Source organism: Numida meleagris, chromosome 2 (assembly GCF_002078875.1).
Source record: "Numida meleagris isolate 19003 breed g44 Domestic line chromosome 2, NumMel1.0, whole genome shotgun sequence".
Taxonomy (NCBI): domain Eukaryota; kingdom Metazoa; phylum Chordata; class Aves; order Galliformes; family Numididae; genus Numida; species Numida meleagris.
Genome location: NC_034410.1, coordinates 39,595,228 through 39,622,941, shown reverse-complemented (window position 1 = coordinate 39,622,941; position 27,714 = coordinate 39,595,228). Strand labels below are relative to the sequence as shown.

At 37.6% G+C, this 27,714-nt stretch overlaps 1 protein-coding gene across 9 annotated transcripts in view; it reads right to left on the bottom strand.

Annotated features, from left to right (window-relative positions):
- RBMS3 (RNA binding motif single stranded interacting protein 3) overlaps nt 1,927-27,714 on the bottom strand; it is a 609,095-nt gene continuing 583,307 nt past the window's right edge. For 7 of the 9 annotated variants that reach the window (XM_021386133.1, XM_021386132.1, XM_021386134.1 and 4 more), the window contains 3 exons: nt 14,563-14,643; nt 11,964-12,091; nt 1,927-8,114 (listed from right to left, as the gene is read on the bottom strand). In XM_021386133.1, the coding sequence (XP_021241808.1) occupies nt 8,108-8,114; nt 11,964-12,091; nt 14,563-14,643 (216 nt within the window). In that variant the 3' untranslated portion in view covers nt 1,927-8,107. Of the gene's footprint in view, nt 8,115-11,959; nt 12,092-14,562; nt 14,644-27,714 lie in introns of those variants that run through there. The other 2 variants (XM_021386135.1, XM_021386141.1) reach the window with 1 other exon arrangement.

Here is a 27,714-nt window from a genome sequence, read left to right as displayed (position 1 = left end):
CCTGACAGCTTGTTCAGTTCTGTTCACTGTTGAGGCACAGGTGAGTGAGTGGTAAAGATCAGGAAGACACACATGTGTTTAGCTATACCAGTGGGCTCATACTGCACCTGGGAATGGAGATACACAATTTTAATTCTGCTGGATGGATGTACATGTGTACAAAGGAGAGAGAGAAGCTTAAAAGGATTCATTTCCTTATTGCTTTACCTTCCTTAAAGTTCCTTCTTGCTTTTCTCCAGTTAATGATTACTGTGCCTTGGTATCAAGTGATAAGATCTATCTGTTCTGCTTCTTCCTACTCTTCTGTATAAAAAGAGCTTTAAAAGTGTCCAAGCACTTCTTTTTCATGACACCAAGATTAACTGGCAAACATTTAGATCACATATGGAACATTTAGGCGAGCCAGAGTTCCACTGCAGAGTATTTCATATGAAACTGTCACTGGGTAAAAGTGCTCTACCTGAGGAAAAGAGTACCCTAGTGGGCTACAGTGTGGTGCAGCACAATTGTTAATGAGGAAATGATTTCTGATTGAAAAATGTGGGATTAAATCCCACAGGAACGGTGTTCAAGAAGCTTTTACAGTTTTTAGTTGGCAGTGTATTGATGGCTGAATTCTATACAAGATAAGGAATATATTATCCGGTAACAAATGGTTAAATAAGTCAAATGGGTGCAAATCATGCTTTCTGTCTTTTTCTTGGACATTTAAACTTTTTCAGAAGTATTTCAGTGCAGTGGAACTTAGGTTCTCAGCTAGACACATTATAAACTCAAGTTTGCTCAGCTTTAAATAATAGCTGCATCATTTTAAATAGCTCAAGTTTCAATTCCTCCATTTAAAGTGGTGTACACAACTAGAAGATTAATTAGTTATCATTTATGTCTTTCCAAATGAGTTCAGCGGTGTATCACTGGATGTGCTGGGCAGCACGCTACCTGACTGACAGGCTTAATATTTGCCTGCCAAAATCCTCCTGTGTTGAGTGCAGCCCCAGGACCGCTTCCATAAGCCATTAGTTATCACAATGTCTAGTGCTCTGCTAAGTCAAATGGAGACTTTTGCACAAAATAGAGTCTTCTGAAGACAAGACTGGCAACAATGGGACAAGGAGCAGAGGCACAGGGACTGAAGGGAATGAGCAGCTCACCTGTGGATACATCATGGGACAGAAGGAATGCAAGGGGAAGGGTGCAGACAACACCACAAACCACATGGAGCGCAGGAGGAGAAAGCCACACTCTTGCTAGGCTGGGAGAAGAACAGCATGCTGTAGTTCCCAACATTTGAATAAAGCTCCTTGGCAGAAGGGAGAGTAACTGGAAACTTCCTGCCTGCCTTTGCCTTCTTCTTCACAGGAATGGCTCTCATGGGAAGACGTGTGTGTGGCAATGTGAGAGCCGCTGACTGAGGCGGCCATGGGGAAGCGCGCCAAATGGCTTTCTTGTTCCCCATGAGACGCAGCCAAAGAGGCGATTTATTTCAAGTTCCCTTTCAAGATGAAGTATGGCTTGCACTACTACTGCCTGGGCTGTACTTATTCTGTAAATAAAGATTTTCTGTCTTCCATGTGGCAACATTTGCCCTGAAGTCACTCTTCAAAGTAAGCCTCAGAAAGAGTTCCTCTGGCAGGTGAGCACAGCCGAGGGCCCAGACAGCAAGTACCCACTAGTGTTAAACACTCTTGGTGCAAGAGTGTTTCCCATATTTCACCTTCTAACATGCGGGTGGTGATGCTGCTGTCAGGGCAGAGCCGTCCCATCTCTCTGATGCTTTCCTTGCTCTTGGTGAAGATGCAGAGCAGGCAGATGTTGCTGCAAAGCCCTTGCTGCTCCCTCTGTGCTCAGCATATGTGCCTTGGCCTCGGGAAACCTCTGTACAATGGTTCCACAAGAACACAGTCACCCAGCTCTTTTCTTTCTTTATTTTTTTATTGAAAGCTTCATCAAAGAAAACAGAAGTTTAAACCTAACATCCACTGATCTACAGAAAGCCCCAGGAGTGGGAAAATGGCAGCTATTAGGATTGTGGTACAAATGGAAAACATCAAAAAAAATCATAGCAGTACAGATCTTTCAAAGACATTCTGAGACATCAGCACACAGATGCCCATATAAATAAGATTCATAATTTAATGTATCACGGAGGTTCTGTATTCTACATTTTGGCTACAGTGAGGTCTGTAAGGGCTTTAAAGAACCTCTGTCCCATTTGTGTGATGCACATTTCTTGATAGGAAGTTCATCTGCTTTCAAAGCTGCTTTGATTTTCCTTATAGACAGAACCTGCTCATTCTCCTTTAAAAAGGAAACAATTAAATGTTCCTATATGAATTCTGTATGCTTCCTGGCTTTTACATAAAAAATGTTTTGCCTCCAAAAGATAGAATTTTCCTCCACTCTGGAATACAACATATTTCATAATACTTTAGTTGAATAAACACCACGTTCCCTTCTCTAGACTGCATTTTTGGGCTTTTAAAAATATAACTGCCTGCAAATTCCACCAAATTCGTAAAATTATTATCCAAGAGAGAGAGACTTAAAGGCAGAAATTAACATTGGGCAGATACTCTCTAAGGATAACAGTTCCAGATCTTGGAAGGTGCTTACATCTTGCAGGGTCTGGCCCTACAAGGAAACATGGGTTTGTGAACCTGTCAAAGGCTGATTTTTTTTTTACTTTATCACATGTGAAAGAATGCAACTGTCACTGTTGGAGAATGAAATCTTGAACAACTGAAACAAAGACAAGCATTTTTGTCATCATGGAAAGCTAAAGCAACACTTTTTCTTTTCTTTCTTTCCACTTTTTTTAAACAACTTGTTTCTCAATTTACTGTTAATTTTAACAAAGAACATTAAAAAAGGGGAGAAGAAAAGGTCTCTTCTGCCTGCTTTGAGGCACAAAGGTGAATAAATTTCTGGGATACATACAGAGTTCTGGTCTATTTGGGTGACAGGAGCAATATAGAAAAAGTTGGTGCTCTTTTTTGAGGGGAAACTACTCTCCTTCCACCGCATCTTTGCTGCGTGCTAAGATTCTAGAGATCTGCTCCAGTGAGGGAGAGTCGAAGTCTGCCAGTCACTCAGCCCTCCTTCTGAGAAAGCATGCGTGCATGACTGTGTATATGAATATTAGAAATGAAAAGAATCATCATCATTAGAGCCAATTGTCATCTAACAGAAAAGACCAATCCATCAAATGCCAGTGTTTTTGTTATCTTCTGTTTTGCACTTCCATCACACCGTGACTGTTTCCTCAGCTCACATGGGCTACCTAGAAAGATCTGTAAAATCCCTTACCCTAGGGCACTTCTTTTGTTTTGGGACCAATTTCATGTTAAATAAAGTGTTGAAAGGAAATGTTGACCATGTGTGCATCAAACATTACTATCTTCAACTACCACATTTGGTCTCACCACGAAAAATGGATTGATTCATGACTTTAAGCACATTATCACTCTTTAGCATGACTCTTACTGGAGGTGGAGTTCAGCGAATCTGCCTAAACCTGTTTTACTCATGTCAACCTCAGCTTTAAAATGAAGTGGCATGAGGAGCACCATCAGGCTTGAAATCATGAAGCATGGCAATTTGTTAAACACTTTGCATCAGTATCATCCTTCAGTACCATAAACAACATAATATAGATCCAAATACTATGACATATTAAAAATAAACTTTATTACAATGCAGGCTTCCTCAAATTTGCTGAGTTTTGCTACACATACATACATAAATAATACCCTTTGTTTGATTTTTACTTGTGTAAAAATCCATTTGAGTGCTTCAGCCCATTGCCCATTGAAAGTTTAAGCCCTCAATTTCTCTAATAACCAGCCTTTATCTTCCACAGTTGGGCATGCATCCATAGCAGAAGATAATACAGTGTGATGCAATTGCTCTCAGATATGCCTCGTTCTGCATTACGGTGGATTTCTTGACCAACACAACCAAGGCAGTCTCTTGGTAAACAGAACTATACAAGTAAGCACAAGCTAAGGACATTTCAAGAGTCTGTTTCACTGGAAGGCAATAGGAGGACATTCACAATTTGAGGCCTGACTGTCACGGGTGAAAAGTGCTTACAAAACCAGCAGTAGAGCCAGATAGGAAGAAGTGTCCCTCAGCAATCTCACTGGGAACAGCAAGAATTTTCAGTGCCCTGATCTACACTGCACCTGCAAATATAGTACTCTCTTAGTTCCACTGTATCAATTTTTTTCTCAATCTTAAGCGACGAGCCCAGGTATTCAGATTTTCTAGCCATAATTCAAATTTCTCTGACACCCCTCCTGTATTTATCTTTTAAAGTAAAAACAAAAATACCAAACCTGAACATTCAGATTTGACTATTTACAAGAATTCAGGTGTGATGGAAAGTACATACGCAGTTCAGCTTATGGATTTGGTGTTGCTTCTAGACCACTGGGACAGGCACCATTGCCTTAGACTTCTAGAGTTGTTTCTGCAACCTTTCAGGAACCCTCATGATATTTAAAGCTAAATTGGCAAGACATAGATATTGACTTTACAAATTCTGATCTTCAAAAAAAAAAAAAAAACCAACAACAACAACAAAAAAAAAAAACAAACAAACAACCAGCAACTGAAAGAGATAACTACAGTGAACTTTCCAATAAATCTTATTAGCCTGAACATAAAGAAAACCAGTTTTAGAGTTCAGAAGCCACCAAGTGTTCTAGTGCTATGACAACAACCATGCAGCATATTGCTTTTCAACTGCTCTCTTTTATCTCAACTCGTAACTTTTACAAATAAGTTAGCAATTTCCATACAATTTGTACGTTCCAAATAAGTTTTTTTCTTACCTTAATATTTATGACTGTTTATACTCAAATCTCACATTTTTTTTATAATTCATAGTCTTTCAAGTACCAGTTCACTATTTTGGGGGGAAGAGTAAGATGATCAATTGCATTTAGGGAATCCATTTTCTTTCCTCTTCTTTCTCTATTTCTTTGCTTTATTTCTTTTGATTTCAAACACTAATAAACATTGCAGCATGGAAAAAAAAGGAACAATTCTAACACAGAATGCACTTGAAACACTTTAAAGTGACAGGCATTGTTATATCGTGTTGCCTGCCTGGCTTAATAAAAAACACTGAGATTGCTTAAATTTGTTTGCTGAAAAAAATAACAAAAATGTTTCTGAATGTATAAATAAAGCAGCAGAGTTCTGAATAGAAATAAGAAGGTACCTCAGCATATTCATCAGCCACATGGTAGCTACCTTGTAGCCTCATTGTTGATAGTAAATGAGACTTTTTGTATGTCACATTAGAACTAACACAGAAACAAATATGTTTATTTCATATTGAACTGAATTGTGCCTGGGGTTATCTCTATTTGTACAAAGAATTCAGAGACAGAAAGAGAGTACGTGTAGAAAGGAAGAAAATAAGGCTAGATTGATTTCTCCCCCATAAGCCCTCCAAATAAAGAGGGAACCTTTATCCAAGGCCAAAATTCAAGTGCCACTCTCAAAAAGCAACAAGTAATGAGACAGCATGTGGAACAGAAAGAGATGGTTGAGTTTCTTTATATGTATGTTGGTCTTTTTTTTTCTGAATTAAAAACAGGTTGTGGGTATTATTCTTTTACTTTGGCATCATCTGGTTTTCAGAAGTCAGGAATATCAACAGCTACTCTGGAGAAAGCATAGGTTTTACCACTTCTGAAAATCAGGCCTTCTTCCTATGGTGAAGAACCACATGAACTCCCATTCCTCTCTTTTATAAGTTGCATATCTAGCAGCCATTTACTTGGGAAACCCCCTCCCCCCCATACTACATTAAAAAATACGATCTCGTTTTATCAATTTAAAAAAATAACTGTGTACTTTTTCCCCTAAAAGTCAGGTTAGGGAAACAGACCTCTTTTTAGAATTGTGTGGTTGAATCAGATTGATCCAATATATAGGTTTTAATTTATTCTTTTTTTAATGGATACCCTGTCTCTAATGCACCACAATAAATGTGATGAAGCTTCCACTCTCTTCTGGATGGAGAGAAGTTTAACAATGTTTGGTTTAATTTCTACTTATAGATATATGTGTATGTATGTATATATTTAAATGCTGCTTCTCTTCTGCCTCCTTAAGGAAAAAATCCTCTTTTGACTTGCATTTCACTTCTTTTGATTGCTTGGAAAAATCAAGGGCCATAATCGAGGTTTCTCTATGGAAAATAACTGTCATTTTTAAAACAGGTTTCAGTGGATTCAATTTAGTTAGTGTCTTTTCTGCCTAATCATACTAATTAGTGATTGTCAGCCAACATATTAAGACAACGGAAATCATAGCAGAGAAGAATAATTAACTTCCTGCCTGGATGACAACACTAGCATAAGTCATTTTCAACATTTCTGCTTGCACGGGAGAGCTAAAATGAGAACAAAGATCAAGTTTGCTTTCTGTTGCATCTAACTGGCAATTCAAATGCATCACTGAAAAATGAACACAGAATTAAGGTGGCTATGCATGCTGGACGATGACAAAGACTGAGGTGAAGAAATGAATCTGTGGTATGTTGGAATTCAGAAGGAAGACTGTTGTTTCAGTAGAAATACCAAAGATCAGGCAATTTAACAGAAAAACTCATCAAAATTAAAGCCCACCTGGACAGATTAGTTGGTAACTCACTCCACCTGCTTTGTGATGTTCTCCAAAGCACACCATCAACAAACTTAGAATACCAACTATTCTTAAATTTCCACTAAAAACATATGCAGTATGTAAAACACCAGTGGAAGATAGTTTAAACAAACAAGAAAGTAAGAACTGGTCCGGCCATGTAGGTCAAATAAAGATAAAAAAAGAAAAAAAAAACCTCTATCTTCTGGACTGCGTTAGGGTGTCACTTCATCTTTGGTATAAAATAGGCCATCCATAGGCTGCATTTGTTCACAACTAGGAAAGACTACAGAAATTGTCAACAATTTCTTCTATCTATTGCTTTTTTTGCACTTTTTTGACCATAAGCTCCTATCTACTTAAGTTTTTTTAATGCTCTTAAGCTAGGTTTTTGCAATGTGACAAGCAAAGCAGACTAAAAACTTCTTAAAGCTCATAAAAAAGACTGCAGATAAAAAGCACTAATGCTTTCGCTAGCGATCACGCTTTGTAAATAAAAAAATCTGCATTCTGCAAGAAAAAAACCCTGCATTCTCTATAATGCAGCAAGTTTTTTTCTCAATTCAATAACTTTACTGTAAAATGCTTTAGCCTTCTAGATTTTTTTTTCTGTCAACACTTAAGACAAAGTTCATAAAAGTCCCAGCATTTTTCCAATCCTTTCAGTTGCCACAGTTCCTTTATCATCAACTTTTCTTCAAAAGAAGAAAATCATTTTCTTTTAAACTGTACAGTTTATTTTTTGTTCACCCCAAAAACTCAGTCTATTAAACTTCTTCTGCACCAGCACCGGTGTGAGCAGTTTCAATTCATTCTCGGGTTTTCTAACAAGACGTTGACAGCTTGCCTTGAGAGCCTTTGACGTCCTTAAAATTAAGGCAATTAAGATTCAAGATAAACCTTACCTAAACATTTCTTTAAAAAACAAACAAACAAACAAAAACAAAACAAAAGAACCAAAAAACAAAAACCACTCTAGATTTAAAACAAGAAGAAAAATAAAATGAGAGAAAAAGAGTAGCTTAATTTTTGAGGAAGACAATTGGTTTTCATCTCAACTTGCTCCCTCTTGACATCACCAGTTTTTCTGTTAAAAAAAAAAATCTAGCTACACCTCCAGGTAAATTCTGAATTCAGATGTTCGTCCAGATGAAATGTCAACCCAGCGTTTTTCCTCCGGGTTTTTCCTTTAGTTAACAAAAAAAAAAAAAAAAAAAAAAAAAAAAAAAAAAAAAAAAAAGGCAAAAAAAAAAAGCAAAAATAAAATTGTCAGACTACATGACGGAACCATTTGCACAGCACATAAAAACACTGTTTTGTTTTCGTTGGGAAAGGTAGAAAAAAAAAGCATTCATTTGACGCCTGTGCAAACTGGAAGCCAACTTCTTGTTCAGTGAAGTTTCTCCATTCAAGGCAATGATTTCAGACCGACATTCTTCAGTCCTGTTTATTGTCTGTAAAAACAATTGAATTAAAGTGGTCATTAAGTCAAAACAACTTTGAAATAGGCTCCTCTCCTTTTTTTCCACCCGATTCTCTTTAAAAGTTATCCAAGCTAAACTAACTTTGCAGCTGTTTAAATATGATACCACCACTAAGCTGAAAATAGTCAGGCAGAAGTAGGGAACTCCTGCTTTGGGGACGTTAACACATTCTAAGCAGATGACTTTACTTTTGTTGATGCTATGCTTAATGGGCAGTTTAACTTCACTGAAATGAGATGAATGCGCAGCTTAGTACTGTGTAAATATTTCAAGAGTAATACAATAAGAGAATGGATATTTTCATAATATTAAGTGGCACTATTTGTTTTGGATACTAATGATAAAGTGAAGGATAAAATTACAATAAAAGGATACATTCAATTTACTAACAGAAACACATTTTCTGATGGCAAGAACACTTAGACTATGGAACAGTTTGCTAAATGAGCTAGTTATGGCTAACTAAGAAACATAGATAATATTAATTAGAAAAATATATATTTTTTGAATTTATAGTGTCATGTCTCTAAATTTAGCACAGAGAGCAAGTTAAACATTCAAAATTTTTTTGTTAAGAAGATAACACTCATTTTGTGTTTTTGAGGTTTTGCAACATTTAATGATACATCTAACGCTTATTTTCTACACTAACACTAACATCTAAAACTTATTTTGGAAAGACAATATGAGATCCTTGGGGAGATGCAGATCCTACTTATAAATGTTGTTAAATGTATCAGTAAGCTATCAGTAAGAGCTAGCTACTGGATCTCCTACAGTTCCCAAAACTTGCATAGAAATAATCCTTTTTCAATTCAACACAAGACAAGCTAGCACCTTTCCCTTTGCAAGCATTAAAGCATTTGCCTTGCTTAATTTTAAAATAATTACATTATTATTATTATTAGGAGTTAAATTGTGAAGAATGCTGATGACCTAACATTTGCCACAGAACAACTATTTCTCCAGGATGGTAAACATAAAATGAACATTGTTTTTAAACATTAAATTTGTCAAAGAACATTTTCATTGCACAAAGCCTTAAAATTAGCATTTTGAAGGTAACAACAGATTTACATGGAAAATATGAATTAAATATTTTCTTTGGGTTTCTGAAGCAGTTCTCTATGTCTAACTTTGCTCAGCTCGTAAGATTTTACTGCCCCTCTGAGTAGGGTGGACACCATATGCCTGAAAGGCTGACTGCATCAGAGGGTCACAGCACATTCTCTAACATAACCTGGCATGAAGCTTGCCCACAAAAGGCTCCATATAACTGCATTCTTCCCACATTTAAAATCAGAGTACTTTGTGCAGCAGACAGTTTTGTTTAGGAGTAAGAGAGTACAATTTCCAGGGGGAAGGATCTCCATTTAAAGCCACTTCATAGATTTCACACTCTTTTATGTGGAAAATTAAAGATTTATGAGGAAAAGAGGCACTGTGGGTCTAAAATAATTAAGGTGATTTCCTCATAGAGTTGAGTTCTCTGCTCAGAACCAGAGGGCTGCTTCTCCTATATTGCTCCACTTCTAGAAGTCAGGTTTTTGACATGAAGTTATCGTTTCTGAACATCCCTGGGATGCTCTAATTGAGCATCCAGAATATTAAATGAAACAATGCATATGCTGTTGAAAAGAATGGATCTTAAATTTTATCTTTGGTTCATTTTTGCATGCAGATAGTACAGGATCCTGTATTTTCCCTCCTTTGTTGCCTGCAATTTTATGATTGTTGCAAAGAAAATAAAAATAATGAAATATACTGTTAGAACTTTTCTCCTGACTGATCAGCTCCTGTGAAACCATTTTTTAGTGTCTGCCTTTTTCTTTGCATATCTATGTCAAAACCATTATCTGGTCATTTTAATTACTTCTTCTCCATTGTTTTGCAAGCAGCTGTTGTATACTAGGCATGGTGCTTGCTATTAATAAATACACCCTTCAAAGAGAAAATTAACAATATTTTTAGTTGCCAAAAAATAATTTTGTTTTATATTAAAGATTACTGAAATACATACCCAGGATTTTTTTTTTTTTAAGACAGAGATTTTGTATTGCTTTGTTTCTTTCTACAGCTTCCCCCATTTTGCATTTCTGCCTACAACTGGCAGACAAAAATAGAGGGCACATTTCAGAAAAAAAAAAAAAAAAAACTAAAATAATCATAATAAAAAATCTGTAGTGGATCTGCCTGTGCGATTAAAAAGAAAGAAATTCCTCTGAATATAAATGCCAGTGCCATTAGAACTATATCCATCACTGCAACAAGGCAGTAGCTGACAAGGAAAGATGAGGGATCTCATTCTCAGGGGAAGTGAGAATTCACCTCTTGAGCATGATTACAGCACTCATTTCAATAAAGAACTGCAATGTAGCTTTCCTCTGTGCAGGAAAAATGCCAGCAGCAGCTGATCACATTTACCTTAGGAGACTTAAGTGAAAGGGAACTCGAAAATGTGAATGGTCAAATCAAAATCCCTTCAGAACATGGTCATCAAAGCCAGTGAACAGGATATCACTGTCACATTCATTTATCCCATTGACCACTACATTCTGTTAGTATTTTGCCATCATTTATTGTACCTGTAATCTGTATCTGTACTGGAGAAGCTTATGTCAGAGGAGGTACACATACATAGACCGTGTCTCCAAAATATAGCACTCGATGCACCAACATAAAGCTTGTGATCAACTGCTTTTGTGATATGTACATATAAACAAATATGGCAGTGACATATGAAATAGTGACAGCTTATGTTTTATGGCAGTCAAAAAGGGCTGACACATTTCTCATTCATGTATTAGACAAATAGATGTATCTTCCATTTCCAGAGGTCATAAATGAAGTAAAGCAACTGACAGATTGGTATAATTCTAATTGTTTCTCTATCATAGCATATGCCTCTTAGCACTCGTAGCACTATAAATACTATGTCATGATGCATTAACTGACATATCACACGATTTTCTTGGTTTTTTTGTCTACTTTCTTCAACAAGATAAAAATTAATTCCTCCTTTTACAGTGATGTTTAATGTACACGTACTAATACATGATTGCATTTGAAGCACATCAGAATACCTACAGTCTATCCAAATTCCTAAAATCTGTGTGTGACTAAGTTCTTAACTAAGCAACCTTGTCTTTTTGAGGACCAATTCTATTATGGAAAAAGGAAAGATGCTTTAGGATTACTCTGAAGTTGAAAATGTTCAAGGTACATCCATCACTGCCTAGACCCGAAATTTTCCAAGGAGTTCTATGGGAAGCAAATAAAGCGAGCAGAGGACAGGAGAAAGACCAAGCAGTCTTTTCGACATCATATTCGTTTCCCTTGTGTTTCCAGCTTCTGCCCACTTGGTGTCTGCATGGCACTGGTTTTGCATTCTCAAAAATCCCACCTTGGGGCAATTTATGCTGCTTTACTAACCACATTTTCAGAAATGAACTTTTACATGTGTACCATACTAACAATTTCACCACTGCAAAATCTAAGCCCTCTTTATGACCTCTGATGCCAGATACTGGTTTAGCCCAGCATGATGATTGTTAATACAGTTGTTGAGATCCTTCCAAGTCCGCAATGAGCAGAGAACAGCTAAAGAGTGTGGTCTGGCAGGCATGAACTCAAAGACAATTTGCTAAGATGAGTCCGTCTACTGATGCTACATCACACTACTATACACTACTATGTATGGAGAATTCATTTGAACTCAATGAAGCTATGCTGAATTTGTATTGCCGAAATAGGGAGCAGATTTGGCCTACTATTTTGAAGAGAGAAAACCTTTAGGCTACAAAGCATATGCTTACTTACTTAGACTGTTGGTAAGAATATGCAGGTGCATGTTCACTGGATGTTTCCACTGTCATCTGTTGCTGTTGACCACTGGCTTCCTGTGATGAAGATGCTACTGTCTGTGGAGAAGTATCAGCAACAACACCCTAGGGAGTTAAATAAGAACATGAAAAACTTACTATTTTTACTCACTTTTAGTTAATTACATAAAGGAACTCAGTACCAGCTCACCATTTCTGTATTTCTCTTGACGTATTGTATGGTTAAAAGAGTTTGGGACAGCAGAACCATATGCTAACACAATAACTCAGTTAGTTCACAAAGAGAAATAATCCGGCACTGAGAATCTTCCTTAATGTACCAACCTCTCCAGTACTTTGCTCTCACAAGCTGAAGTGGGAAACACCTTCACACTTTAAAACATTTCTCTGTCCATTTAAAGCCAAAGACAAAAATTCTGCAGACTTCAGGGAAATGCGGATTTTACCTCGTCTTCCTTATAATGAATGTATGGCTCTCTGACATTCATGTACTTAGCCCAACTTCAAAGTGAAATCACATTCACTTTCCTTGAATTGCAATGTGAGAAAGGCAGAAACTAAGTCCACCACCTTCCAATTTATTACACATCCAACGGAATTCTAGCTGCCTTAGAAAAACACTGCACACCAGTACACAGTGCATTTATGCATGTTTTCTTTCAAGGATAAATTTACCTCACACTGAAGATTTTACTAGTTAAGTCAAAGACCCAATGAAGTTTTGTTTCAATTGTAAATTTGAAAATTGAAAAAAAAAGGTCATTAGATACACAAAAGTTGATGTGCATGGATTTAACATTATGTTCCATTTCTTAACCTATTTGGACAGTCTGAATAATATTAATTTTAACAATTCTGCATGCTTTCAAAGCAATCTATATTTTCTTGCCTTTACTCTCACATTTGATGTGTTGGACACAAAAATAGCTCTAGCAGATCTCTTCAGGGAACATGCTTTATTACTGTATCACATACAACAGAGCCAGAAGAGGGAGCACAAACCACTTGATTTGTTTTCATTTGAGTCCTATGTAAACAAGAGGTAGTTTATTTCATATTATCTGTGAAAAAGCATAAGTTTCATTTTTCCATTTCTCAGAAATACTTCATATCTGTTGAGACTGTATTATTTTTTTCTGTGTACTTCCTTGTCTTTATGATTCTGCTATTGTCCATCTTGAGAATGTAAGCTCTCTGGGGCAGAGACCACATACAGATAAACAATAGCAATAATAAACATCACTAGATCAGATCAAGACTGGCTATCTATTCAGATAATATTTGATTACTATATCATGCTACTTCATCGGGCGTGAATATAACAATGAGTGATGGTGAGAAGAGCTCAGGAGGAATTGATCTCTTATTAGCACTGGTCAGTACTGATGGATGAGCCACTCTTGTCTCCATCCCACTATCTCCATTTGATTTTGTATCCGCCCCATTTAAGACCTAAGAATAGCTACTAAAAAGAGGCACTCATGCCCTGTTTGCAACCCAACAAGTCTTATGGGCGTATTATCTTCAAGCAAAAAAAAAAAAAAAAAGACTAAAAATATGACTGGCAAAGTGTGACAAAAAAGTAGGAGCCTTTTCTGAGGGATCTCATTTAGAAATTTCAGGAATTGCAGAGAACTGGGAAAAAAACAAGATGAGTCCATTTGACTGCTGGTGGAGCCACGCTAAAAGTATCGCTAACACAGCAACCTCAAAGCACAGAGCAGCAACAGCACCAACTCAAAAAGTCCATACAGCCGAAGAAGGAAGTATGGAGGCCCTGGAACCCCTCATATTACCCTAGAGAAGGAGGGAAATGCGGATTTCCTTTTCACAAAGGAAAAGTTATTAATAAAAGGGGGTAGCACCAAAGAGAAGCACACATTGAAGAGGATGACAAGGCACCCTCCTCTCACTGTGCTTGGTGGCCCTTATAACGCTGCACAGAAGTGGAGGCCAAACTGACTCTCCTCGCAGCTTGTGGTCTACAGGGTTGAGTAAATACTTACTCATTAGATTGTCATCAGCATGACTCAGCCCCAAGGAGGGAGGGAGCGAATCCTTCCTCAAGGATGAAAAAGCACTCAGTCAGTGCAGCATCCTCCACGTCTGTATATACAAGAGGAAGGTTTCCATTGCTCAATCACTTTTTCTGGTGGCTAAATATTTCAGCAATTACCTATACTTGCTAAGGACCACATCAAACCCTCTTGCAATCTTCTTTTCTTGGAATCTCTTTTGCATTTGTGGTCTGCCTGCTGGGATTGTTTTCCTGTCTCTTCCCATCTCCCTCCCAAGTACATGGGGAAAAAGACAGTCATAATCACTGATGTTTTATTCCATGTCCTGCTGTACAGCAAAACAAATCCAAAACAAGAGCCCTTGCAAATAATAATAAGTAAATTAAAAGCAAAAATAAAGAGAAAGAATGTGAAGTCTTAATTTTAAAAAAGCTGGAAGATGTACCATTCCATAAAGTGATTTTAGGCCTCTCTCAAACAGCAGTTACAATAAGGCATTATAGATGTCAGAGTTCTGTTACCCCTTCACTTTACTTTCATGGATGGAGGTAAACTTACTTCAATAGGGACAGCTGTTGGAGGCACAGGAGTGTACTGGGGAATGTAGGTCCCTTGCATAGGTGCAGCAGCAGTCATGTACTAGAACAAATCAAAGACAAATTAACATTAGAAAACTACAGTTAAGTTGCAAAAATAATCTTATTAGGAGCATGACACTATTTCTATTTTCTGTACAGAATTTGCTGGTTAATGCATAGTCTTATTTATTTTGTTTAAGGATTTTAGTGAATTGTAAGATCACCTTAAGATTAAAAATTGTCATCTTGAACTTCAAAGTCAGGTCACACTTTAGTACAGGCAATATTGTATTCAATATCTTGCTTATATATTCAGATTGTATTACTTTTTCATGTGCTTTTTCAAATTGAGAGACTTATTTGTTCTTATAAATAAAACAGTAAAGAGGCATGATAACTTACATATATACACATATATCATGTTTAGAGACACAAAGAGTCTAAACAATCTTTTGGAATCTTATTTGTCTTATCTTAATGATGCCTACAAAATACCAAGCATGAAATTTGACAGATTTATTCCTGTCTATACTTACCCCCATCATTAAAAGCATTTGTGTTTACAGTGGTTTGTGATCCAAGACAGGAAAAATAAAGGAAGAGAAAGACATGTTTGGGAGCACATCCTTTTGTACACAGTAGCCTTAACTAGATTCTTATGTATCATTCTTAATATCCAAAGATCTCTTATATGCATTTTGAAGCTGCTCCCAATTGTTATTACAGCAACACATGGTATTTAGTTTCTCTAAAATACTTTCTCTCCCAAGTACTATGAGTTTGTTTTTTTTCTTTTAATTTGTAAGTGCATATGGATTTTGCCATTGATATGGCACTAAACTCTTTACATACAGCAGTTCTTAAAAAGCTCTTGAACTGAATGCAACAGATTGTTCAAATCTTCAAATAAAGTATCAATATTAAGTTATCAGATCCATACATACTTTTCTTGCTACAATCCTGTCCTAACTGCATGTCTTCACTGACAAGAATCTCAGAATATGCCCAATCACACAATGGACTGTATGACACTTCCACTACATGTTATCTTCAAAGACACATTGGAGATCTGAATCAGCCCAGAATGTATTTGATGAATTTCAAAATGAGTTAAATATAGCTTTGCTTCCTGGCAGAGCTGGGAAGTGTTTGAAGGATTTTATTCTGCTGTTTATAGTAAAATTTACATTTAAAGAACTCACCTCAATTCTAAACTAACTGTCTGGTTTGATATGCCTGTCACAAACATGCATTATAAAATTACAAAGCAGGGTACAGACTCTGCAGCAGTGCTGGAGAATGGAAAATTGGGAATCTAAGAGGTAAATTCTTCAGTCTTCATTTGAATAAAAAGAAAAACAAGCATTTAAATGAAATTGGTTTCTGTTGGAAAAAGCAATGAGAAATACAGGTGACAGAAAATGTACACTTGCAATATAAGTAGCATGTTGTTGTGTTGAAAATCATTACAATATTTGTGAATACAAAGTCATAGCATTTTCCTTCCCTTCAGGCAGAGGGACAGGAATTTCCCCAGTGCACGTTTGTCTGTATCAGGCTATGATTTTCTGCAGCTCCTTTTTCTTCTTTTTCAGAATAGGAACTTAATTCAATAGTTTTTTTTATGACTGCTAACCCACCAAAGACATTAGGCCAACAATCCCTATTGTACTCAGTGCAGCTGGGCTATTATCCTGCCTTAAGGAACTATAGCGAGGTGTTTCAGAGCGGCTTCATTCTGCTTTGTAATGTTAGGATTATATCTGCTGTACAGTATTGTTCTAAATATGTCAATATTTAAGAATAACCTGAAGCACTCTTACAGTTCTGCAAAGATCTACAAACGTTTTAAATACCTGCCTAGCCTAGCTTCACTCGAATTTATAAATATTTTAATAACAAGTATTAATGCAAAGACTAAACTGGCCTTATTCATCTTAAACTTCCTCAGAGTTCTTCCCTGAACCCAGCAGAAGATCAATGCAAGACTCAAGAGGTGCAGTTATCTGCCATTCCCTTACCATACACATAAACATAAACAAGTTTTAATACACTGATCTCAAATTATTCATCTGCCTTTTAATTTAGATCTCTCCTCTTTTTACAAAATCCTCTTACACTGAGTTCTGTAGTACAACAACTAAACTGTCCAGGAATTACGTGGTGTCTTTGCTGGCTCTGCAAGCACTGTTCTTGGTAGTGCAAGAGAAAGGAACATCTCAGTTGTGCCAGGCTCTATGAGGAACTGCAGGAATGTGAGTTCTCCCTGTTTACAACATATTCTCCTTGTATAAATGTTCATTGTGGTGGTGGTTCAACCTTTTGGTTAAGTCCTTTGTAGTTCTGCAATTAAAACAAGTTATGTGGGCAAAATTAGTTGCACTGATGGCATAAAAGAAATAATTTTTTGGCAAATAATTTGATCCCAGTAAAAGTTAGTCAAAGCTTAATCCAACAGAGGTGTTCTGCTGCTCAACAACTGGCCCTTGACCACAGCAACAGACTGATCTGTATTACAGGTACACACATTGTGTCCTTCACACAAATGTCATTTCAAAATATACCCAATGTAATTACCTTTATGAGTTTAAAGACACCCTCCTCGTTTCAGAAAAGAGTATCTGGGTCAACAGTTAAACTTGTTAGCAGGGCTTGGAACTGATTCTCTGTCTCCATACTCTCGTAAGGATACATCAAGGCTTTTGTAAAAGACTTCACCGAACTACAAAGGACAACTGGGGCTTAATTCTCAGAGATACATAATTGGTCTTAAGTACTTAAAGTCTGCTTACTTACAGAGGGTATCCCAAATGAGATCACATGAATTCAGGAGTGCCTGCCCTGGTGCATTTGTTTTCACCAAGGGAAGCCTAACACTGAGAAACTGCTCTGTTTACTTAAAGTATAATAGAAAAGGAAGACAGATTCATTTTTTTTTTAAACTCACATTAGCTCAATTAAATTCACATGCATTTATTCTGTTTATGAGCAACATAATCCTAATCCTTTATCTCACAGGTTAAATACATTAAAGATTACCTAGTGCTGAGGTACAGTACCAGTGGACTCTAATTAATACATTAATAGCTTTGGCTAATGCAAGAGATGAATTTCTCCAAGGGAATATTCATGGTTAATGGTTAGCTGAAAAGTCACCATAAAACAGGACCACAAATTTTCCTGAACACTGCTTTTCAGTTGCTTCCACATCCAGCAGAGACTGAGCCCCCTGCAGTCCATGTCTCTCCCTGGGCCCCCTTGTCACTTTACCTAGCTATTTTGTAAAACACCATGCTCTGGATGCATTGGAGTGACTGCTGCCCATGCTGGGAGGTGGAAAAATAACTCTGAAAAATGGTGAGGTTCACAAGGAAAGCTAAACATTTGATGTCTACCCTGCTCAGTACCACCCAGGATGAAGATTCTGCTTTATGGACATTCCTTAGTTCATACGGCTTCCCACCTACCTCAAGAAATTAACGTAACCTGGACATAGACACATAGCAAAAAAAGACGATGTCTCTGTCACAAGACTGTCACTGAGATTTATCTTCATAAACCTCTAAACTTCATAAATGTCATTAAAGTTCTTTGTCCATACGTATGTGTTAAAGGGAGACAGCATGCCACACATGATCGGCTTAGCAGTACCCAGTTAATTCCACTAAGTATTAGTATTGAAAGCATTGAAATAAGAGAATATGAAAAATCCAAGCCCATTATTTCTTTGTCATACTTTTCCATCAGGATTAAAGATTCTTGAGCTAAAATGTGATCAGTCATTCAACAAAGTGTGCACAAGGCAGAAGAAAATATTGTTCATTCTTCCTCAACTGTACAGGCTTTGTGGGTCTAAAAGTAGAAGCTGATCATTTCTGACAGTAAAATGTATAGTGACTCTACAGACATAGATGATGGATCTGGAGAGCACAGGGGAGCTTGTTTGGCATTTTGATCCTTTAAAAGCTGATAATTTCTACTACAAAAAAAAAGAAAAAAAGGGAGCATTACTGATGGTACTCTTAATTTGTTTGTAAATGATTAGTCTCTTCACAGAGAATACAGAGCCCATGTTCTCCGCATGAAGATGTGCAGTATTATAGTATAACGTGCACTTTGCAGTACCTCACTGCTTCACTCAGATCTCACTTACCCGGGCACCAGTTTAGCCCATATGCTGCATCAGTAATTCTGCTCACACCTTGTTCTAATGAGATTTTTGTTTTTACCTTCTTAAAATTGCTTGTGTGAAAAAATACATAGGTAGAAAATAAGAGAGCAGTGATACGCCTGTTCTCCTTTTAGCTATTACCCTGCACAACTACAAAGAGTTAAATGAACAGAGTAACGAATGTGCTGGGATGAAAGGACAAAAGGAAAATATGGGAAGGATCATTATCAATTCAGAGGGCAACATGAGTTCTTACAGATCTGCAAGCAGTGTGGTATCCCTGCCTGGTTCCAGCAAGGCTCTTTGAGCCTGCAGCAAACAGTGAACTTATAAAGGTGGCAAGAGAGAAGAAAAAAACAGGATTAAGCAGCTGCCTGCACCAGGCAGAGCAAGGCATCATGTTGTGGGAGGACAACCGTTTCTCCCATCAAAGGTGGAGTTGAGTGACGTGCAGAGAATTTCCAAGAGATTTTATATCAAGAGTAAGGTGCAGATAATGTCCATTATTCATTTGCCACAGACAGCCTTTCTTGGGCCCAAGTTAGCAAACAGTCTGGTAAATACCTAGCAAGTGAGATACATTGCAAATGCTTCTAACACTAGCTATTAATTGCTGAGCTTCAACTGAGACAGACAGTACCTGAAAGAGTGAGTGACTACTGCAAGACTTCATTTATACCCCCAGAAGAATTTGGCCACACGCTGTTTAAATTCTGAAGGTCATTTTCAGTAGTAACATAAGAAACCACCCTAAAGTAGAACTCTGTCTGTAAGTTGCCTGTGGAATAGCACAGCTGTGATTGCAAGAAGGCTACTAATTATATGTTAACTCTCTTGGCCACTATGAGTATTGTGAGATTTTGCAGAGTGGCAACAGTGGATAACCCGATCAACACTGAATGCACTTCCTCGAACAAAGAAAATCAGAATTCACAAAATGAGACATTGCCATGTAAGATTGTAGTAGATTCTGAAACTGAGAACAACGCTCACTCAGGATTAATACACTTACTAAGAACAAGGAGCAACGAGCAAATAATAAACACTGAAGAAGAGGCTTTTACATAACCCAGGTGAAAATTCTGCTTTCTGCTGTTTGTTTTTCTAGAGATGTGTAACTATCTGTTGCAAGAATCAAAGATGGCTTGCCTGATTTCATCGACCCACATGCTCCTGAAAAGGCACAGAGCCTTTTCAGCCAAGGTTAGAGACAAACTGCAGAATCCCTGCACCAGCCTCTGCTGGTGAGCATTTGCACCAGCACCACAGCAGCCTGCTGGAGGGAGATTAAATGGGGCTTCTTATGCGAGTAAATGCTAATCCGCGTGTCTTAAATGAGCAGAGATTCCAGAAACTGGTCTTTGGTGACTATTTGTGGTTCCGTATCACTGCATGGGATACAGTACAGTGATAATGACTTAGCTTTTAGGATTCTGAGTATTACTGCCAGGGTTTGTTTGTGTGTGTGTATTTTTTATTTTTTTTTAAACCATCTGAGAAGTCTAGACACTGCATCACTAACAGAATTATGTGAAAACATTTGCATTGATGGAAAACTGAAGAAAATGAGACTGTTGGCTGGATTTATTTTTACCACTTTTTTTTTTTTTTTCCTCATGAAGGAAACCTGCCCTCTCACTTTTAAATCTCTTTCCCCGCAAAGAAAAACTGCATCTCTCATAGACCCCTGGGAGGCGGTTACAACTTTAGTGAAACATAGAATAAAACAGCTGTATTTTTTTGTCCCTGGTTCCACCTTCTCATTTGAAAATACCCTATTCTCCAGCAGAAAAGAACATTGTCCTGCTGTGTCCTCTTATCCTACAGTCCGGCAGGGAGATGCAGGAACTCAGGAAAAAGACCATCTACTTCATCAGTGCCAGTAGTGGCTCAATGAAATACAATATCCAGCAGCCACTGTTTTTACTTTAAACTTCAAATATCTTTTGCTACCCAGAAGCATTCTCATCTTCCAGCTCAATCCTGTAATTATTCAATGGCTGTTATTAATCTTAGTTTTTCCCAATTAAAGAGTATGAGAATAAAAGCAATGGAGATTTTGCATATATTACAATATTTTTGCTAATAATTATCAGTCTGGTCTAAAATTTAATGCTATTTTACCACACAATTACCGAAGTCCTATCAAGAATAGCACTGTCATTCAACAGAATCCCATCACTGGGCCACTGCACTCATTGTTCAGGCAGAGAATAGAAATCTTTACAAGATTTAACCTTCCTTCCCTGCTGCTCAGTAATACAAATGTATTTAGGAACACCGGCTATCACTTTGCTTTCAACCTTCCTAATGAGATGTTACCTAATTCTCGGAGCAAGTTAAATGAAGGTAGAGAGAATAATAACTTCAAGAACTATATTTACAAACTAATCTCCTTTTCTCTTCAGGAGTTCTAAGTATCCTTCACAAATCCCTACCTTTGGAAATCAGAGTAATGCAAAGGTATTGAAGAAAGGAGCAGATAAGCTAAACCCCCCACAGTTAATGGTCTTTTCTTTATTCCTGAATTCAGGCCTGCTACTAAAGCAGAGTGATCAGGATTAATCAGATAAAGACTATTTAGAGTAAACAAATGTTCGAACAGTCAGATCACTGCATACAGCTGTGTACTAGCGTACAAAATACTATGTTTGTAGAAACTGTAGGTAATGCAAACAGCAATCTAGGAATGTCTACAGAAGCAGATAAACCAAAAACCGGCACATTCACCCAAAGCAGATTTTAGAGTCTGATGGCGGGTATTACAATGAAACCTAGTCAAAATCCCAGATTGCATTCACATATCTCAGTAGTGTCTGAAAAGGCAGAAAATGGAAGTAAAACCATCAGAATGTGCAAATTAAGTTCCCGATTTGATATCTTTCACTAAAGGCAAGTGAAACTCCTTTTAGGAACATTTCTTTATGGGAAGTTGTTCACATTATGTTTATCAGTCTGTACATGGCTATGGAACTTAACCTCAGACAGACAGCGATCCTGGTAGTCGGTGTCTGTGTACCTAGTTGCGCCAAAGTCTCCACTGTAAGAATGGATCTAAGGGGAACTGTACATTGACTCTCCATATGTGACTACATGTATGAATAGCCTCAAGATGCAAAAATTGCTTTTTTGCATGATTCTTACTATCTCATGGGTCTGATGGATACATTTGCAAGAGAGCAAGAATACTCACTCTGATACTGTACTTTCAGTTCATGATTGTTCAATTCTTTCAATTCTTATCTACTTCTCTACATGTACGTTATGAGATCTCTGGGGTAAGTTTTTTAGCATGGGCTAGAGCATGATTTATTAGACTGTCTTGACTGCAGCACCCTATATAAAAACAGGATACAGTGACTATATCATAACAAACGAGTATACTGCACCAGTCTTGGGCACCCAGGGTTGGTAATCATAGAGATCCTGTCACATTTATATTCTTTTTTTTTTCAGATTCTGTATACTGAAGGATAAAGGTGTGATGCAGCAGAATTACAGCTGCTTCTTCTGAAACAGAAATTCCCTATACACCCCACTGGTTGGAAATTCCTATGAATTTCCATCTGAATGCAATTCCTTCAATTAATCCTTGATGAATGGCTGCTAACAAGAACAAGGAAGCCTGATCTGTATACTGTATTTTCAACCCAAGTAAATAAATAACCGTGTCAGTGAAACTCTCAACACACAAGCATGTTAAGCTATTATTAATAACACATCCATTTATATGAACAAATAATTGCTTTTTAGAGGTAAACGTATCTTCCAGAGGCTATTACATCTTCATGAATTTGAGGAGTTAAAGAGGAGACTGGTGTCTGCAAACATCCACATAGTATGGATGAATCTGTTAATAAAACAACATGAGAACTGCTTAGACTTATTAAACTACAGTTGCTCATTAATCACAAACACCTTCCATTTGCTCTTTCAGATTAGGCTTCAGAGTGGACCAATTGTCCATGGCACAGAAAAAAAATAGTAAAAACACACAAAAAAGGTACCTGTATTAGTATTTCTAATTAGTATTAGAAATATAGTATTCCTAATTTTCCTGGAAATAGGAGGAATTTATTCACCTCCTGCCTGATAGAAGTACAGTAGTAAGATAATAGCATTACAACATCAAACTACACCTTGGCTATTCTTAAAAGTAGCACAAATACAGTATTGCTTTGTCTCTAAAAGATCTCTAGTATCTAAAATATTTTGTTAAGCTGTAATGAAAGGTATCGCTGGCTGTAAAAACAAGAAAGCATCTCAAAGCTTCATAGAAAACAGCTGTCTGCAAGCTGTATTGAGAAATGGAGAACTTGCCAATCCAAAGAACACAAAATACCTCGCAGGTATAGCCTGTGTTTCCTTTTGGGGCTCACACTGGAAGCTAACAGTGGCACGAGGGATATGTTAAAAGCCAGCCTTCCTGTATTTTATGGTGGACATGGAAGATCAGGGTTAGGCAGGGTGAAATGCGTTCCCTGTCCTCTATGGGAAATGCTGGGCCCTCACACCTTAGCTTGCAAGCAAAAGCATGCTCCTATTAGGTGTGTTTAGCCAAATCTCCTGCCAAACATGTACTTGGGCCTTCCAGGCTGCTCAACATGGCGTTGGGATGGCTGAGCATGGAGTCTGCAAGCCCCAAGAGCTCAATTCTATCTGGATCTTGGGTAAAGCTCTGAAAGTTTTTTTTTATCTCTTCCTGCACACTTGGGAACCAGCAGTCCCTGTGCAGGCTTTGAGCTAGTGTCCTGCTCTTCTTCCAGGAAATCCCACCAGGTTACCTGCCCAAAGCAACATTTCTAGTGTTTTCCAACTTGTCAGTCACATGGTTCCTAGGACTCATCTCTTCCTAAGTGAGCAGACCTGTAAGGAGACTCATCAAGTGATCTGGAAGCCAGCCCAAAGCATCAGATGTGGTGGGGCTGCTCTGGAACACGAAATCCTGGCAGCGCTCTGCAGCTGCTGCCTGAAACCTGACCTGGAGCAGGACAGTAACCGAAAGGGATGTTTGTACCAGCTGGCAGCTGTCAGGATCCTGGGGAGTATATTTTGTGTTGCAAACACCATGAGTCATTGTTTCCAAAATTTAATTTTTGCTTGGAATTTCTGGTACATGGGAGAATCTTTCTGTTTTGAGTTTTTAGAACATGAATCAGAATGAAACCAAATTTTGTGAAATGAATTTCCCAAAAACTGGAAATCATGAATGTTACTCAGCAAGCTCCTCTTCTGTCTGTAACTTAGCCGAAAGTATCAGCCATTATCATATTTGCTCAGGGTGGGAAAAAACACAAAATATTAACCCTTAAGGGCTGACGGAAACTTCAGCACATCTAAAGTACTGTGTTTATAAGCAATGCAGTACAAAACACTATTTCTTGTTAGCCTATGAATTTGTCTGTTAAAATCTTTAAATGTATTTACATGATCATTAGCTCCATTGGATGGCCGGGCTGCGAAAGGGGGTTGCAGCATTTTGTGAGGGTTTCATTTTCCTGCTATCCACAAAATTCTGAAATTATTCTGGGATAAGGGTCCCCTTAAAATCAATGTCAATACCCTACTGATACAGTGTGACAAAGTTAGTGTATTACAGAGGCTGTCCTTAAGTCTCCTAATTACCAGCTGTGAGAGGACCCCTGAAACATCAGCTGCGTCAGCTCTGGGGCTGCATAATCAATGCAGAAACACTGCCTGTTAAGAGTGCTGGCTAAGTGGGCTGAACCACATCACATGGCCATGACATGAGCTGGTCCGCGATGGAATGAGTTGCTTACAGTGTTGAACTTCTAAACTTATTTTGTGATAAAATTTACACAGAACCTCTCCAAGTTTGTCATTGTTTCATCCAAATGACAAAGAAGGGAAGGAAGGGAGAGAAAGATACAAAAAATATTTTTTTAAAAAGAACAAAATGGAAAATGAAAGAAAGGAAAAAATGCCTGATTATTCAAAAGGCAGAGTCATCTCACTTTATCTTAACCTTTCCTGATTTGTCATCTAACTACTAATTCCCCGCTGAAGGTGCCTTAAAGAGGTCTCTTCAGAATATATCTCATTTTTAAGAGCTGCTTGTATTTCACATTATTTCCATGTACTGTTTTCTTTACCTGGTACTGAGATGCTTAATTTTGTTGAGAAAATGTGATCAGCACAGCTGATGAGCCACAAATGAAGCAATCACTCAATGCTTCAGCTCTGAATCCCACTCTGTATAGCAACTGAAGTCCTAGGAAACATGAGGTTTTTTGGTTTTTAAGAAAAAGTAAGCACCTTTTCACCACAATGCATAATTTAATATGGCTTTATGGGTGTGCTTAGTACTTATTTTCCCTGGAATCACATTAACAATGCTTGAAGGGGCCAATAAAACAGATGTGTCTCAGTGCTGCTAGAATAGCAGCATTCCAAGGCTGTTTTTTCAATTCCTTCAGTGGTGGCTTTCCTAAGGAGTCAGAGTCAACTCAAACACATTCAAATTATATACAATTACCAATTTGTACAAATCTGTGCTTAAACAACCTCTTACTGTTCTGAATAACATAAGCACAAACACCAGGGTAAGAATTTAAATAGTTTTTTTTTTCTTTCCATTCTAGGGCTAATAAAATCCAGGCCAAGTGAAAAACAATCAATTTCGTTGGTAAAAAACTCTTAATCAGTCTTGTCCTCACTCTTGATGGCTGACTTTGAATACTTTCATGTAGGGCTAAATAATGTGTAGCAGTACTCTCAGGTAAATGCCTGAAAGACAAGGAAGCCATTATGGTTGTTCTCATTGTTGTTTTCACAGAATATGAAAAAAAATGAAAAACAAAGCACAACAACAAAATCTCTCCAACTTCCTCCCCACCTCAAATTCTGATAGGAGATATAATACGAGAAAGATAATCCACACAGAGAACCAACAATGGGGAAGACATTAATATATGTACGAACACCCCTATTTCCTCTTTATAAAGTGCCCTTCATATGACAAAGGTCTCCAAACAGCACTTAAAGAGCAACAGCAAAATGCCTGACGGCCAGCTGTGATAAGTTATGGCTCAAAATATTTGCTTGCCAGACAGAAAGGGTGACTTCTTTTTATATTTTTTTTCTGAAAATCCTTTAAGGTAAACTCACTCCATGTCCGCTGGCACGCAGCCATTTTTCTATAAGCTCATATTACAATGCTGCATTTCTAATGGATTGGGTATGGTGCTTTTCCATTTTGCTAATGAGAAAAGCTAAAGGCCATTACTTGTGATTAAGATCCCGAGGGAAGAAATGTGATGTGTATATTACCAGGCCATACGTAAAGGAAGCATGTGGCATTTCTAATCAATCAGATGAAGGATAGACAGAAAAAGTCTTATCCTGTGACTGCAGAGGAAGAAGACATAGGGGGAAAGAAACCATAGAAAGTGTCTTTAAAAGGTGACTTACGGGAATCAGTTATAATGATATTAGTATGATCAATGACTACGTCTACTATCTGGGAAGGATGTAATTACCAAAATGAAAACTTTCAAATGGGAAGCCTGATCAAGGGCAGAGGTACTGTCATATTTCTCGGAGTGCTGTCAGATCCCACCCAGGCAATGCATTACCTTGTCCCTCACGAGCCTAACAGCACTGCCCAGCTGAGCCTGGGGAGCACATTCGGGGGGGAAGGAGGTCTCAAGCTGTACACCCAGCTCAAAAGAACAGTGAAGTCTTGTCCCAAAGGCAAATTCAAGATAAGAAAAGGAAAGGAGATATTGCAGACCAGTAAGCTATTTGTTGCGGAGGGGATCAAACTAAAAATCATACTAAGAGAAGAGCTCATAAATCTACAGAAGGATACTCTGGAATATCTACAAAGATGTTTCAGTGTGCAATTTCTACATGTTTAATCTCAATTGCATACATTAGTTTCCCAAAATTTTACCTAGCTGAAATATAAAGTCTAGAGGGATTTTTCCATGATTTTTAAGTGGCTGTATAGTTACAGCTTGAAGATGTTGCAAGACACATACTCCAAATGGCAAGTGAAATGAGTAGAGTTTGGAGATGGGTATTCTATCAGAGGAGAAGATCTTTTGAATGTGTCATAACACACAGCCAGAGCTGCAGACACAGTATTTATAATAAATTAATTTCATTTAATATTATAGATCATTGCTCAGCATTAAAACTGACAAAAATTCTAACAAACTACATCCTCTCAAATGAAACGTGATGTGGCAGATCAATGAAGCATTACTGTCTATGGTGGCAAAACTGTAACAAGTGCTGAGGCCAAAGGAGAGACAGTCTAATATACTATCCCAACAGAAAAAGTCAGTAGCTCTGCCTCATGTTTAATACAATAGTCACAATAAATGTCTCCTATCCTTCCTTGCATCAGGAGGCAATGCTGAGAGATTCTCTTAAATGTTATCAGTGACAAGGCATGGAAAAAATAAGCATCACAGGTGAGAAAGCCCATCCACTGCTATTAAACTGAAATTAAATAACCTTTAGCTTTCCTTAATGGTATAGATTAAAAAAAAAAAAAAAGTCAGAGGGCCCTAACAGGAGTTATCAGTAAAATTCTCTGATCTGCTCCATTGATGTGAAAAGGAACAAGAGCTGCACAACTGCACCTCAGCCTGTACAGGCAAGCAAGCAGGACTGGTGAAAACAGCCTGCCTTCTTCTAAAAGCCACAGTCCATTTGCAGAACTGTTCTTCCCAGGAGGAGCTTGTAGTACTTATTTCTAAGCTAGGTTGTCCTTTCTGATTCTTTGATGCAGTTCTGGCTTTAGCACGTGAACTGACAGAAAGCCCAAAACTTCATTTTGTATTGGCTCTCGTGGATCTGCAAAATGTTCCCTTTCTGTTTTCCTTTTACACTTAAAAAAAAAAGAAAAAAAAAAGTACTGTGCAAATACTTGCCATGGAGAAAGTCCTAACTGCATGGCAGATTTTCTTTTCCAATAATATGACGAAGATG